The sequence below is a fragment of the Anser brachyrhynchus genome, assembly GCF_964034855.1.
Source record: "Anser brachyrhynchus genome assembly, chromosome: 1".
In the NCBI taxonomy this organism is placed as follows: domain Eukaryota; kingdom Metazoa; phylum Chordata; class Aves; order Anseriformes; family Anatidae; genus Anser; species Anser brachyrhynchus.
Genome location: NC_137694.1, coordinates 88,338,431 through 88,352,786, shown reverse-complemented (window position 1 = coordinate 88,352,786; position 14,356 = coordinate 88,338,431). Strand labels below are relative to the sequence as shown.

Below are 14,356 nucleotides of genomic sequence, written 5' to 3'. Positions count from 1 at the left end.
TCTTGGCTTACATCTGCGATAAAAAAGCTGGAGGATTTCAGTGGCCGCTGTTGCAAAGGGATTGTGCTGAGGATGATAATTCAAAATCCTCCGCACCCCATCTGTTTCAAGTTGGAAACAGGAATAAAGATTTTATTAGCTTCTCATGTGTTTTTGGACCTAACTCCAATCCCTCCTCCCATCTTCTTTCCTCACAGTCTTTCCAACACCAGCCAGCTCTGGGGCTGGTTTCTGGCTAGACCAAGGCAGTGTGCTCATCCCCTTCCAAGCTCATCCCTCTTCCACAGCTTGCTCAGATGGATGGCTGTGCTGGCAGGACACCCATGTGCCGCACTGGCCAGCCCCTTGTGGATCAGATGCTGATGTGAAGCTGATCTGATGCTTTCCCAGGGAAGTGCATCTCCTTTCTACGTGTCGCCCAACAGCTGTCAGTTCCTGCTCCCCACTGGGGGACCTGGACTTGCTGTCCCCTCTCTGCTGAAGGGTTGCAGGGGAGTGGAAGGGTCCCCATCGCTCCCTCCCCAAAAAAGACACATCTGTCCCACAAAGGAAGGTGGCATGTGGTGTGGATGTTGGAGCTGAACTCTTCACACGAACGTGGAAGAGGACAAGGGCACTGGCTGGCCCTCCAGCTGGGTAGGCAGAACTTGGGGGCATGCATGTTGGTTTGCATTTTCCTTGTCAGTGCAGATTGCCCCGTCCTGATACAAAGCAGCCCTTCAGAGGGTATTTCTGTCTGTGCTTTCTGTGCTCGTGTGAGAAACGAGAAGTGCTAGAGTGAGAGGGGGAGGAGGGCACGAGGGCTGTGCAGGCACAGCCCACGACCGCTTGCTTATAGCAGACCATCCTTTCACCTGCCAGGAGCTATCATTAGACAAGGCGGCACTGGCTTTTTGGACCCTGAAGATGAACTTCAGGAGGATTTTCCTAGTCAAGTGCTTGCTGCTTTGGTTTCCCAGTGTAAAAGGTAAGCCTTCATTAAGTTTTTGTTTTCTCAGGCTGGTGTTGTTAAAGTTGCATTTTAAACCATTTACAACTTGGTGGGATGTTACTGATAAGAAACTAGTTCCACTTTCTCAGTGGGTGAGGTGTTTGGGCACATTTGGGTTATTGCTATTATTACTTGATTTAATTTTCAGCCAGGGTGAGGAGGGTAAGACCTGAGTTTCCTATTTCAATTATATTAATAAGCTGTAAACAGTTCTGGTTTTAAGTTAACGAGCTTTAATTTGACACGTGTATAATGAGAAATGTCAGCATGCAGTTTTCTCTCTGCCCTCAAGGTAGCTTGTACCACATTAGAGATCTAGTTCACGGTGCATTGTGCAGAACCATTATCACATGTAATTACCTTTTCTTATCAAAGATGAACAAATCTTTTGAAAGCGCAAATTATATTCTTCCATAAATATTAACAGAAAGAGTGATAGATCTCCTTGTCAGCAGTGGAGTTGAAGGAGCCTAGGATGTGAAAACAGTAAGCAAATGTGTACTTATATTTTGTATAATACTGCTCTCATTTTTTAAAGTGTTAATCTAAAAACTTAAGGTGTTAACGTGTAGGTTAGAGAAGGTTTTAAGAGGTGAAGACAACACAACCAGGCACGGGTTTTTTTTTCTGTTAATTTCACTACAGATTGTTTAAATTTTTTTCCCTTCAGAACAAAATGAATAGATAAATAAGGAATTTATTTTTGGTACGTGATGTATAAAAGAATCTTCCCAAGCAGAAATGAAGTTTATTTCCCTTGAATGGAAAACTGGTTTCAAATATACACGAAGCTGTAAAACAGAAGACTTCCTTACTTCTCTAACGTTACTATTTGGAGTTTTTATTTTTAACTCTTTCTTGTGACTGCAAATGAGCTCTATGCTGCCAGTTCTGATATTTCTGCCCCTTGAAGAGCATTACAGTTGGCAATAACAGAATTGATGTTTCCTTAGCTGAACAAATTTTAATATCACACATGTGGAAGCCTCCGCTTTCCATCAGCAAGTCTGAGTGTTGGTGTGATCTCCATAGAGATATGTCTAGGTGGTCAGTCCTCTGAGATGCCACTGAATTTTCCCTGAAAACATAGATTATTTTTCTTTACTTCTGGAGAGAAAGAAATAAATGCTAGTATCTGTTATGTAAAGAAATCCTATTACTAGCTCTAAATACTTGTTTATGACTGAGCAGAAATGAGTATTGAAATTCAGACATTTGAGTATAACCTGTAGTGTCATCGAAGTGGAGGTTAGCTGTTTCCAAATCTGTTTGATAGCTTGATTTCAGAATAGTTCATTAGATACATCAAATACCTCATAAAAAAATGCAATAGTGAACTAAGAACCTCTCTTTAGACTGGGGGTGAATTGTAGGAAACACTTCAGTATTAATTTCCTTGTTGCAGAGGCACAATATTTTAATTCTTTGGTTATCTCTAACATTGTTAGTTTTGTGAGATAGAAGCTGGATTTCAATTTCTCCTCTGTCATAGAGTTTATCATTGTACTAGATACAAAGAATAAAGGATTATATGCTACAGTGAAGGACTGTAATAAATGCGTGAACGCAGTTTTCCTGCCTGTGGGAAAAAGTGCTTGAAATCTATAATATTAGAGCAGAATTGGCTCTGCCTGGTCATGTGAAAGAAATCCCCTCCTGCCTCTGCTTTATCCTATAAATCGAAGAGGAATGAATACAGAATACAGAAGACGACGAATGAAATAAGTTGTGGTTCTGAATTAATGTTGTTATTCATGAACATATTCCATCTGACACTTGTAAGCACTTCTGGTGGTTTTGTTTTATCTTCTAAAAATTTTCCACCCACACTTGGGGTGGAGGCAGTGCCCGCACTGAAGTGACCTCCCGGCAAAATGTGTGCTCAGAAGCCCCCCTTCACCAGAGCTGTGCCTTGCGGAGGCTGTGAAGCACCCTTGAGTGTAGAGGGCATGAGACCCAGGCACAGCGGGAAGAGTACTTGATCTCCAGTGGCAGTAATGTGCTTGACATTCGACAGCCCTTGCTTTTTCTGAATATTGTCTTCATGAAAAGTGCTACCCAGTCCTGGCTGCACCTTTGTGATGTAGCCTCCTCTCACCTGTTTTGCAGAGGGGATCTATGATCAAAGGGCACCTGTCAAGAGATAAGATTTTTTTTGCCTTTGCTTGTCTCCCAGTATCTCCAGGGCCTGATAATTTTGCAGGCTGAGGTTAGCTTTTTTTCTCCCCCCTTACTTGCCCGCACCGTGATGGTGTGCTAAACACACCAAGAGGATGCACTGCGGAGCGGCGAGGAGGGGGCACCAGCAACCAACAGCCCTGTATCTTCCTCCAGTTCAGTGTCTTGCACTCGCTGATTGACACAGGCACGTCTTTTAGGCCACTGTTATTATTATTATTGCCATCACTGTTGCTGCTGAAGTGATCCCATGTTCCAGTTTGCATTCTCGCTGTCCGCAGTAATGATTGCAGTGACGAGCGCTCTAAATGTCAGCCTGTGCCAAATGCTAAACCCAACAAAGTGACCTTATCTTCAGGAAGGGTTAAGTTCATGAGCAGCCATGAATCTCAGCATCTGAAATCACTCTGAATAAATCAGCCAGAGTATAAAGCCTGCTTTTGAAAACTGGACCCTTAGCTGCCTCATGTCTCAGGTTTAAATTGGGTGCCGACATTTAGCTAATGAATGATCAAGAAGAATTCTGGAGCAGGGGAAGAAAACGTAAGTAACAGAGAGGCTTAGGGAACTCAGAGTAGAAATGAAAACCTTTTGGGTCACCATTGTGGCCGGTGAACAGGACAGCAGTGGCTGTTCAAGACTTGCTGATGGGCTGGTTGTGCTTCCCTTCAAAGGCGCTGACACCAGAAGGATTTACGTGGCAGTGGATGGGTCAGCTTTTCTCAACATCATGACTACTGGGACTGTGCATGAGGCAACATGGTCAAGAAACGATCAGAGGTTACTTCAGATAAAAAATAAGAAAATTAAGTATTACACAGACAGTAGTGGCTGCAGGTGTAAGGTACTCTTCAATGGGACTCTACAGATACAGCATGTGATGAAAGAGGACAGCGGCACGTACACAGTGCTTGTTTACCACGAAGACGGAAAACTGAAGGCAGAAGAAAAAACAGCACTTATTGTTCAGGGTGAGTTTTTACTTTCCCCATAGCATTCCCAGCCACAGATGAAAAAGACCTGGTGTTTCCACACCCTCATACAACCTTTCCTGTTCATTGCCCCATTTCTGTTTCAGGGGGGACTCCTGTGAGATGTACCTCTTTGCTCCCTTCTGTTACTCCTGTTGATTCCCTCTGGTCCCCTGTTGCTTTCTGGCTCCTCTCCTTGTCAGCCACCTGATCCCTCCATGTGCCCAGGCAGCACTAAAAGCTTGCAGATAGGCAGTGGGAGCCCACACTTTTTCTTGCCTCAAACACAAGAAACTCCAGCAGTCACATCCCCTGAGATGTACCGCAATGGGCAAGGATCGAATTTGCAGGGGAAGATAACTCCTGCACCCCCGTCCTCAGACAGCATAATGCAACAAATAAAAGCACCCTTAAGCCCACACCCAGGGAGTTCATCTGCATGGGTTCAAAGCATGAAGGCAGCCTACAGTTCCGTGCTGTATCTTGTGCTGAGAGATGATAGTGGTAGCAGCCCAAGGTTTCTGGGATGAATAGGAAAGATGGGGATGGGTATTCTGCTCTTCAGTGGCTGTTATCACCTCTCCAGACTGCTAAGCCATAGGGCAACATTATTATTATTTTTTTTTTTTCTTCCCAGCAAGTGGATGGTTTTGCTCTGTCCTTCCTCAGCCAGCATGCAGACCTTTGCCAACCTCGAGTGTGTGGGCATCAGCTGGCACTACTGAAATTATGCCTTCACAAGGCAGCAGCAGCAAAGACAGCTGGAATGGCTTTAGCAGCCTTTTTGTGCAGTTCAGAGGCCCCGTGGCTAACGAAAAGACTGCTGAGAAGTGAGGGTGTCTCACTACCTCGAAAACCATAATTGCAAACTGTCTGCAGGTTCAGGAAGTTGTTGAGGCCTGAATCTACTTACTCATGCCTTAAGGCACTGAGCTGTCATTGGGGTTACCTGAGTTTAATTTTGGGTTAAGGCAATAAGTTGCAAGTTAGCTGTGTGCTGCATCAATTCATGTACTGTGCAGCAGAGAGCTTGCCTTGCCTCTGATACACGGTTTTGGAAGTAAAATCCTCTAGTAACTGTTGGTTGAGTCAATTGTCATCCAGTTTATACCTTGTTATTAGTGTTGGAAAATAACAGTTCTATAACAGAAAAAAAAAGTTGTTTAGGTGATGACATTGTCACCCAACTCCATCACCAGAACCTGGACTCTGGTGTTTCACACCGGGACATTCCCCTGAAAGATAACTTACAGCTTGCAGAAGAGGAGCTTAATGAGGAAAGGGACGCTGCCTTTCCTTTTCTCAGTGTGAAACTAGACTTCATTTGCTATGAGCAGCTCTTAATGGCTTTAAAATTTATGCTCTCCATAGCTTACACTGCCTACAGCTATAGATGAGCCTGGTGTGTAGTTGTTTGCCTCGTTTAGAAGGTAGAAATTGAACTTTTTCCATCTGATGCCCCTGCCAGTTGTCCTTGGTTGAGCAAAAGTCCTGCAAGGCTTTTCTGCTTCAATCGGTGTCACCAGTGACAGAGAATCTGGAACTGAAACATAACTAGTTGCTTGCAGGACAAGGAGAGACAGAAATTGGTTCTGTCATAGCCTCATTGAGAGCTAGGAGTGGTCTGTTTTGTTTTGTGATTTCTGTTCTGATGGGTTTTCATGCTGTGGCTGTCATGCAAGCTGAGTGCCTTTGGTGATACATAAAGCACTGTAACCAGCTGTTTGTTCTGCCTTAGAGGAAATCTCTCCTGATGGGTACAGGCAGATCAGAGCTCACTTAATTTGCACCAAAACACTGGAGCAGGAGCTGCAGAGGGCTGTTTCCAGTCCCCCTCTTCCCCCCAAAACACACCTTCCTCCCCTACCCTCACTGGGCTGGCCGTGAGCCAGGCTGGGCCTGGAAGTCATCCAGCCGTGTTGGTTCAGCTCTGCTTTGCTGAAACGCTCTCAGATGGCTTCCAGATCTTGGCGGAGCTCCACATCCGTGGCTCCTCCCCTCCGCCCCAAATCACTCGAGTAAGCTTTAGCAACCCTTCAGGTTGCACAGTATATGGTTAACTACCTGGAGTTAAAATGCCCTTATGATGTGAACTACAGATATTTCTATTCTGAGGAGGAACTGGGGATAAAACTCAGGTTTTAAATTGTGGGTAATGCTGCAGTGAACATGGGTACAGGAGAAGGCAGAGTGTAGATGCTCTTGCTGAAATAATAATGTCTTGTTAAGGAAGAGGCACTTTACAGAGTATTGAGAAGGGAATAGAAAGAGATAAAACAGATCAGAAATGTGTTAGGACACATATGTAGACTAATGTACTGCATTTTGTTTATCATTCCTGTGTTGCTTCTACAATGGAGGTCTAATTTGCCCTTTATTCTTCTCTGGTCTCATTAGCTGGTGTTACTCCCTCACTGTTTGTTGGTGGCTAATTCCTTGTTCTGCTTAATAATGGAGATTTTCAAAAGGAGAAACCTTGTCAGACCTGCCTGTCCCCTCTCTTCTTTTTCAGAGCCTGTCCCTCAGCCAGTCATCTACGCCGAATGCATTAATAAAACCACAACTGTGAAATGTGAAGTGAAGCAGACGTCTAAGAACCAAACATTTATGATAGAAGTGGCTCATGATAAAATTAAAAAAAGTAATTTAACAAAGGTGGAATTTACTACAACCCATTCTGGGAAGTTCAGATGTACTGTTAAGAATGAAGTCAGTGAAAAAACAACCGAGACACAAGTCAAGTGTTCAGGTAGAAAATCCATTTTTACTACAATCTGTTGGTTTGACCTAGAGGGCTTGATGTAGTTGCACATATCTACAGGATTGTTCCAGGTGCCAGAAATATCAATGGTTCCCTGTACCCAATATCATGAGTCTAGTGCTGCTGCTGGGTTTTTGTTGCATGCAGCAGTCTGCAACAGGCAGAAATCACTCCTCTTGTTTTTATACTTCTTTATTCCTTTAAAACAAGTGGTACTTCCCAAATGATTACCGTGAAAGAGGTGATTTCAGTACGACAGTATAAAACTACCCAAGCTACTACAACATAAATTAACAACTTGTTTTGGGAAATGTGGCTTGGGATCTTCTGCTGTGTATATGAAGCCATGGCATTGGTTTTGGGGATTTGCTCTTGATTTACATCTTTATGGTGGGAAAATTAGTTGCATGTTCTTTTTCTACTCTCCATGCTCATAGGTGGTAGTTGTCTGCTATCTGTGGGTGTGCTTGGGTGATCTCACAAGGGGAAAAATAAGCTCATTGGGCTCCCAGCTTGGCCTAAAAATCAGGAAGGAGGTTTTGGAGAAGTCAGCTGAGTGTTGGGGCTACATGACTCAGATAAGCATGGCTCAAATGTACCATGGATTTCCTTACTCATTTGAAGTTTCACCTTCCTCAAACACAGTCACAGCAAGAGAACTGGAGGAAATGTATTTTAAATGGGCAGAATCATGCTGAAAATGATTAGAAAGGCAAAAGAGGTTATACCCTTCCCACCCCACCTCAGTAAAAGTGTTTTGAGAGTTAAGGTGAAAACAAGGGACGGGTCATACCAGTGTAACATTGGATGTGGTGCTCAGTTCTAAGCTGAGATATCCGGTGCAGCACCAGGGAAAAGTCCTTGAGTGTGCTGATCTTGGACTCATCCCACCTAACCGGCAGCACTGAACTTAAAGCACTCGCTCCATATTCCTGCTGCAGTTAGCGGAGAGTGGGGACTCATGGTAGCTAGCTGGTGTAGTGTTTCCAATGTCCTGCTATTTCTGCCACAGCAAATTCCAGAAAAGTCCCAAGTTCAGCCCACAGTGTGAGAAGAGAGGGAGCAAATCCTTGAGGCACAGGCCTCACTAAAGTGACACCAAGGTGTACTGTGGCTGACGGAAGGATAAAAAGCAGAGGGACGGGGTGGGCCTGGGCAGCCCAGGGCATGAGCCAAGCAAGCACGGGCCTGCCTGCAGTGCTGGTGTAGGCATTATCCGTCAGACAGATGCTTCCATCTAGTGGGTCATCCTTGAGAAGAAGTGCTCCTCTTCCACAGGGTGAGACAGTTTGTTTTTCTCTCAAATTATTCATGGAGAAAGAAAATGTTTGCCATGCTGGTCTTGAAAGTACGCATGTGTGCGACACTGATAAAGTACCATAACCATGCAATGCTACCCTTCCTATGCAAACTAAAAAATTCTCAGCCTTTCAGTGTGGTGGCAATACATGAATAGCTCCATAGTAGATTTAAAAATCCCTAAAATTTCAGTCAAATCTTCTTCCAACCCTGCTGCCCTCCTTGAGTATCTTTTCCTGAATTTGAGGTCTATCTCCTTGAGTATCTTTTCCTGAATTTGAGGTCTATCACCTTGAATATTGACCTTCAGTGGACAAGGCATACTTCAGATGGGATTGAGCTCATCTAACTTTATATAAGCATAACTGTTTGTGAATCTGCCTGGGCTCACCTTATAGTCAACTGTGAGAAACAGGCCTTGAAACACATCTCAGTGCAACACTGACAGCTGAAGCAGGTGAGATGAACTAAATCACTGAGTGTGCTTGTTTCTCTCCGTTACAGCCCAGACTGATGCTGGTCTTCATACTGTAGATAAACATCTTGACTTCAGCCTTGTGACTCATGCCCTCCGTGTGCATGCCTGGTGTACGTTAAGGGTGGTACAAGTAGTGCCTCCTCTTTCGGAGCTTTGTCTCCCAGGGAGCAAAGGAAGGTGCACTTCTGTTGGGTACTTCAGCTCTGTAGCACCTGTGCTCAGGCATGAACACCAAATGCCAGAAGAGCAGCCCAAGCAGGAGGTAGCAAAGAAAGACAAGAGTCCAACAAACCTTATTTGGCCAAAGTAAGGGAGGCTCACATAAATCTTTGCCCACCAAGCAAACCAAAGTCTCATTTTGAGGCTGTAGGATATTTGTTTTTTTTCCATCTTTGCTATTTTTTAATTTGCATAGAGCCAAAAATTGAAGCAGAAGTACCAAAATGCTATGAGGCAAGCTGATCTCAGTGTTTCCAGCTCAGTAGGAAGTACATAGAAAAAGTTTATTTCTGTTGGATGCTGAGCACTGCCTGGATGCTTGTTGTCCTTAAAAGGGTCCCTTGCAGGAACAGACTATTTGTGTTAATTTAAATAAGAGGAGCTGACACATGAGTGCTCTGGTTTCAATTTGCTGCAGACAAAGTTTCCACAGCGTTCTCCAACACTGTGTCGTTCACAATGAGGACCAGTAACTTTCTGCTCTGTACAGAGAAAGGGTAAAGGGTGGGTTCTTCCACTGGGGCTGCCTTTATAGTCAATGGGAGAAAAATACAGAATTCTAGGTAGGCACTATGCAAGTTATTTCTTTCCCTCTAACATCCTTTTTCATTCTCTTAACCAGGCCAGCTGGACTTCTATCTTATCATAAGCATAGCAGGAGGCGCAATATTGTTTGTCACCTTTGTGATTTTGCTTATTTTCTGCATCAGGAAGAAAAGAACAGAAAGGCTTGAAGATGATGGTAAGTGTTGAAAGGCTTTACGTTATTCTCCAGGCACCTAAATTCTTCAGGCTTCCTACTGATTGCACCCCCGTGGGCAGGAGCATGCTGTTTGCCATAGCTTGAGCAAGAGCCCAGTTTTCACACATAGTGAATCTCAGCAGATCAGCTGCTATTGTCAGTCTTGGTTTCTCAGGATGTGCTCGGAACAAAAGACCTTTTGGTCTCAAACCCTTCTGTTTATCTGTGGGAGAAGAATGGCTCCCCTAAATCTCAGCCAAGACCACCTGTCATGAACATCCATGGGGCTAAACATACAATTAGATACTCTGTCAGCAGATTTTTTTCCAGTAAATTTATGTAGTATAAAATTAGGATCTTTGAAATCATTAGTCACATTTAGAAACACTGTATATAGTGGGCACGGGCAAGAAGGGCTCAGCTTTTTGGTGAGTTTCCTCTGGCATTTTCTGGTGCCTGTCCTCTCTACAAAGCAATTTTGTTGGAGGCCTGTCAACACTGGAGGCCCAACGTGGGGCACTTTATTAGAGACACCGTGCTTTCAGAGTGGGCAGAGATTTCATCTGTCCAAAATTCAGGCTTCTTTAAGGCCACAGGAAATATGCTGATGGAGTCATCTCTCAGCATGGACTTAGTGTTGATGGAGAGGTTTCTTTCAATTACAGCTCATGTGCTGCCCCTATTTTGTGTGGGCAGAGGACACCGGGCTGCCACTCATGAAGAGCTGGCTGGCCCACCCCGAAGAGGAAGCTAAAGTTATGAGGTCACCCAGCAGCCAGGGGAGCACCTCGGTGTTGCAGGCTTGTTTTCAAGTCCTGCACCTACATACTGTGTCAGGCTTCCTGTGTGGTCTTCAATAGCAGCTAGTCTCTGCGTGAGTCAGTGTTCAGGCTACAAAATGGGAGAAAAGACTCCTTTGTACACCACAGCAGTCTTTGTCAAGGTGAAGAGGGCAATGTTTGAAAGAAACTCCAGCTGATGCCTCGAAGGTGCTTGTGGTCAGGTTGACAGCAGGTCTGAGAATGGTCTTTCCCGTGGCTGAGGGTATGACATTAGTGCAGTAACTCACCACGGCCCTCTCACTTCACCTGGTCACAAAGAACAGGCAGGTGCTTTCTCTGTTCTCTGGGAGAGCTCACAGCAGTGCAACCACAGGATGTCATCTCAGAAGGCTTGGCATAGGTTGTGAGAACAATGCCATCAGAGTGTTATTTTACACTATGGCTGTTCTTGTTTGACTGGGATAAATTACTCCCTCACCTGTGCAGTGACAGCATCTCCTCAATTCTTGGGTTTGGATTTAAAAAAAAAAAAAAAAAAAAGAGATGTCTGGGAGAATGAGAACTAAAATAAGAAGGTGACCAGCCTCTTTGAAAGAGTTTGTGTGTTTGAAGACATTTCAGTGCCCCAAGAGGTAAATCCCTCAGTCCCTAAGCTAAGATGACTGACATTTCAGAAATTACAAGTTAATGATCAGCTGGCATGTATTTAATTCTTCTGTATGTTGGGAAATTAATGCTGGCAATTACCAAGTGCCTGGAAATCTTCATGGCAATCCCAGCACAGACATTAGCAGGTCAGAGTGCTTTTATGTTGCTTACTATGGGTACCTCTCAGTTTTCATTCAGTGGCCCATCTTCAAAAGATGACAGAGCAGCTCAGGCTGGGGGTGTCCCTCGGTGCGTGACCAGCACAGAGAGGGCAGAGCCACCTCAAACATCCCCAGGTACCTTGACCTCAGCTGGGAAACTGCAAAACTTTCAGCTTTGCCTGGGGTGCATAGATGACAGTGATTTTTTGTTCCTCTGAAGCAGTGAGACAATCTGAGAGTGACAGCGGCCTTCCAGGTAAGGCCAATATCTGGCTTTTGCTTCCTTGAGCTTTTTCTTCTCCCTCACTGACTTAAATAACAACGTCGCCTTCTGCTTAGACGTGAGTAGGCGCCTGACTGCTGGGGTCTCCTGTCGTTGCAGATGAGGAGAGGATGATGCAGATTCGCAAGGTAGAGACCGAGATGGCGGTGCGGGAGCTCCCTCGTCCGCCTGCCAACCCTACCCCGCGGCAGGTGCGCCTGCAGCAGAGGCCTCTGCCGCAGCCCCAGGGGCAGCAGCAAGCCGTGCCTCCGTGGCCCAGGCCGCGCACCCAGCCGCGGACTCCAAACCCACCGAGAGAGAGACCTTGAGCGTCTGGCCTCGGAGGGACAGAGCTCTCCCTGCTCCACGACTTGCCAGAAGAAGGAAGTTTACAGTCGTCAGGAAACCCTCCCGCCCAGGCTTGTGTAATGCTCAGCTATGAAGCGCCAGCTTTCGTTGCATAAAATTAGAGAGAACATCAAATAGCTGGAGATGGAGAGACACGGTGGAGGACACTGAAGGGACCTCATCCCTGGAGCCAAGTTAATTCAACTGAGCCTTGACACCTGTGTCTTTCTGTGGTTCACTTGTTTTTACTGCACCTTGTTGTTGTCTTGCTTTTTGGATGGATTATCTCAAGAAGAAATGAGAGCCCTAAGGAGATAACACGGGCTTACGGATCTCACGTGATTGTCACGTAGCTTTCTGTTCTCCTGCCATGCATTAGGACAGCCCTCTGGTTTCAGCATCAAATGCATGATCTCCTGGACAGAAAGATAAGTTGTACGTGATCAGTTGCTTGTCTGATGTTGAAAGAATTGTGTTGTCCGATGCAGAGAAGAAAATACTGAAAGGAGATGTGAAAGCCTGAAGCATGTATGTGGGAAAAACGCAAGTAGGGAAGGAGTAAACCCTTCACTTTCTCTACCATATTTAGAACAAGAAATCACGTGCTTAAATTGCAGAAAGAGAGATTTAGATTGGATTTTTTTTCCCAACAGACAAACAAAGCGCGGAGACAAATTTCTGGGAGAGTATCACCAACACTTTGGGTTTCAGAGGATGTATTAGACAACAACCTGCAAGGTACCCTCATCTGCTGAGGGCCAGGGGAACGTGCTACATGGTTTCCCCATGGACTGCTTCAGCTGTTTTCTCTGACTTCTTGCTGGCAAATAAAATGAAACTATACTCCCTACATGTATAACCAGATGATTGCAGAGAATTGTTGAGAGATCTCTCAAAGGGAGAGGTGTGTATACGGACTGCAGTAACTGCTCATACATCACTCCATGTGCTGGACAAATGCTGCTCACTCCTCTGGTCCTTGGAAGTGTTCATAACTGCCTCTGTTGGACAGCTAAGGAGCTGGGAAAGGACATAACTCAGAGCAATATCCGAATGGATAAATGAGCCTATCTGGTGTAACCTGCAGCATAGGTGGAGAAAGGGAGAGCTACCAGAGCCACAGAGCATGAGCCATCTGGCCAGCATTTTGTTGCAATAGGTAGAACATGTAGTACGTCTTTCAGGGTTGGTTATTCTGCACCCATCATGGGAGTTAAAAGAGCCATCCTTTGTTTCTCCTCAAAAGTGTGACTATTTTTTTCTTCTGGTATAAGGGCAGAGAAGAAACTTGTCAAGGAGAAGGAGGTATTTGCCTCTTCCAGAGCTCAGTCACTTTGCTCGATCTCCAGTTGTGGACACAGTGTTGGAAGTGCCACTTGTTCTTGCCTTAGCTTTCTGCAGCTTGTTTTAGGGCTTCTACTTATTTAAAGTTGCATTCAGTAAACGTGTCGTGGCTAATTTTGTAATACAAGCTATGTCCCAATAGTGAATGAATAAAGAAAAGTGTGGGTGGTGAGTATTTCAGTTCATACCTGTGCTGCAATTCCAGTATCTGGATCCCACTTTGCTACAGAGGAGACAGGAAAAGCGTTTTGGTCCCTGAGCCACAGAAACTTGGATGCAAGAGGTGTTGCAGAGGACATCGGGAGGTGCTGGTCATCATGTGAGTACCTGCAGCTGGTGGGATTAGGTCAGCGTGGGTGAATACAGCCACTGTGTCCGCCTGCCTGGTGCAGTTGGAGCTTTCCTGGTGCCCTCTCCAGAGCGAGCAGCCAGGCTGGGACTGCTCTGGTTAGGGTGGTGCTGGTCTTTCCTGGGAGAGAGGGGGGCTACTGGGACCTGGTGGGGAAGATGGGCTCCTCCTTGGGACTCCACTGCCACTGAACAATGCTGTCGGTGCCCTGGGCTTACCAGAGCTGCAGGAGCGCTTTGGAGATGCTCCTTCCCCGTGGCTGGGGCTTGGTGAGCTTCTGTCACCTGCCTTCCTCTTAGAGAGCTGCTTAGGTCAAGGGACCTCGCTCTGTGACTTATGTGGTGGGGGTCTGCAACTGGGAGCCTTGTGCCAGGTGTCCTCATCACCCGGGGTCAGTCGTGCAGAGCCTGGCTCCCAGCCGAACTGCCGTGCTGGCAACTCCCCGGCGGGCAGCTCTGCAAACGCTGCCGGCCGCGCTTGCAGCGTGGCGGCTGTGCCGTAGCCATGCTCCTGCTCCGCAGCTGACCTCTACCAAGCGCCCCGGCAGCACGTGCCCTCTGCCTGATCCCTGTTGCTGCAATCCGTGCTCTGCTCCCAGCTGCAGGGGCCGCTCCTGGGGTTGGTTTCAGGTCCTCGCTCTCTCCTTCAGCCGGAGAAGCTTTTCTGCTGTTGGTTGCAAACTGGGTCCAACCCCACCCTTGAGACCAGACTGGAGACCACGCTGTGAACCATGAAACCTCCTTGTCTCAGCTGTTGCAAGGCTGAGCACACCCAAATTCTGCCCTTGGTTCCTGTTCTTGGGGGCATGGCTGCCAGCAGACGC

General features: G+C 46.0%; 1 protein-coding gene across 1 annotated transcript; it reads left to right on the top strand.

Annotated features, from left to right (window-relative positions):
• Nucleotides 1-758: 758 nt before the first annotated feature.
• CD2 (CD2 molecule) lies at nucleotides 759-13,357 on the top strand. Its single transcript, XM_080579600.1, has 5 exons — nucleotides 759-967; nucleotides 3,844-4,140; nucleotides 6,653-6,889; nucleotides 9,520-9,639; nucleotides 11,613-13,357. The coding sequence occupies exons 1-5, from the start codon at nucleotides 907-909 to the stop codon at nucleotides 11,819-11,821; spliced, it is 924 nt and encodes a 307-aa protein (XP_080435726.1). The 5' UTR covers nucleotides 759-906; the 3' UTR covers nucleotides 11,822-13,357.
• Nucleotides 13,358-14,356: the final 999 nt, after the last annotated feature.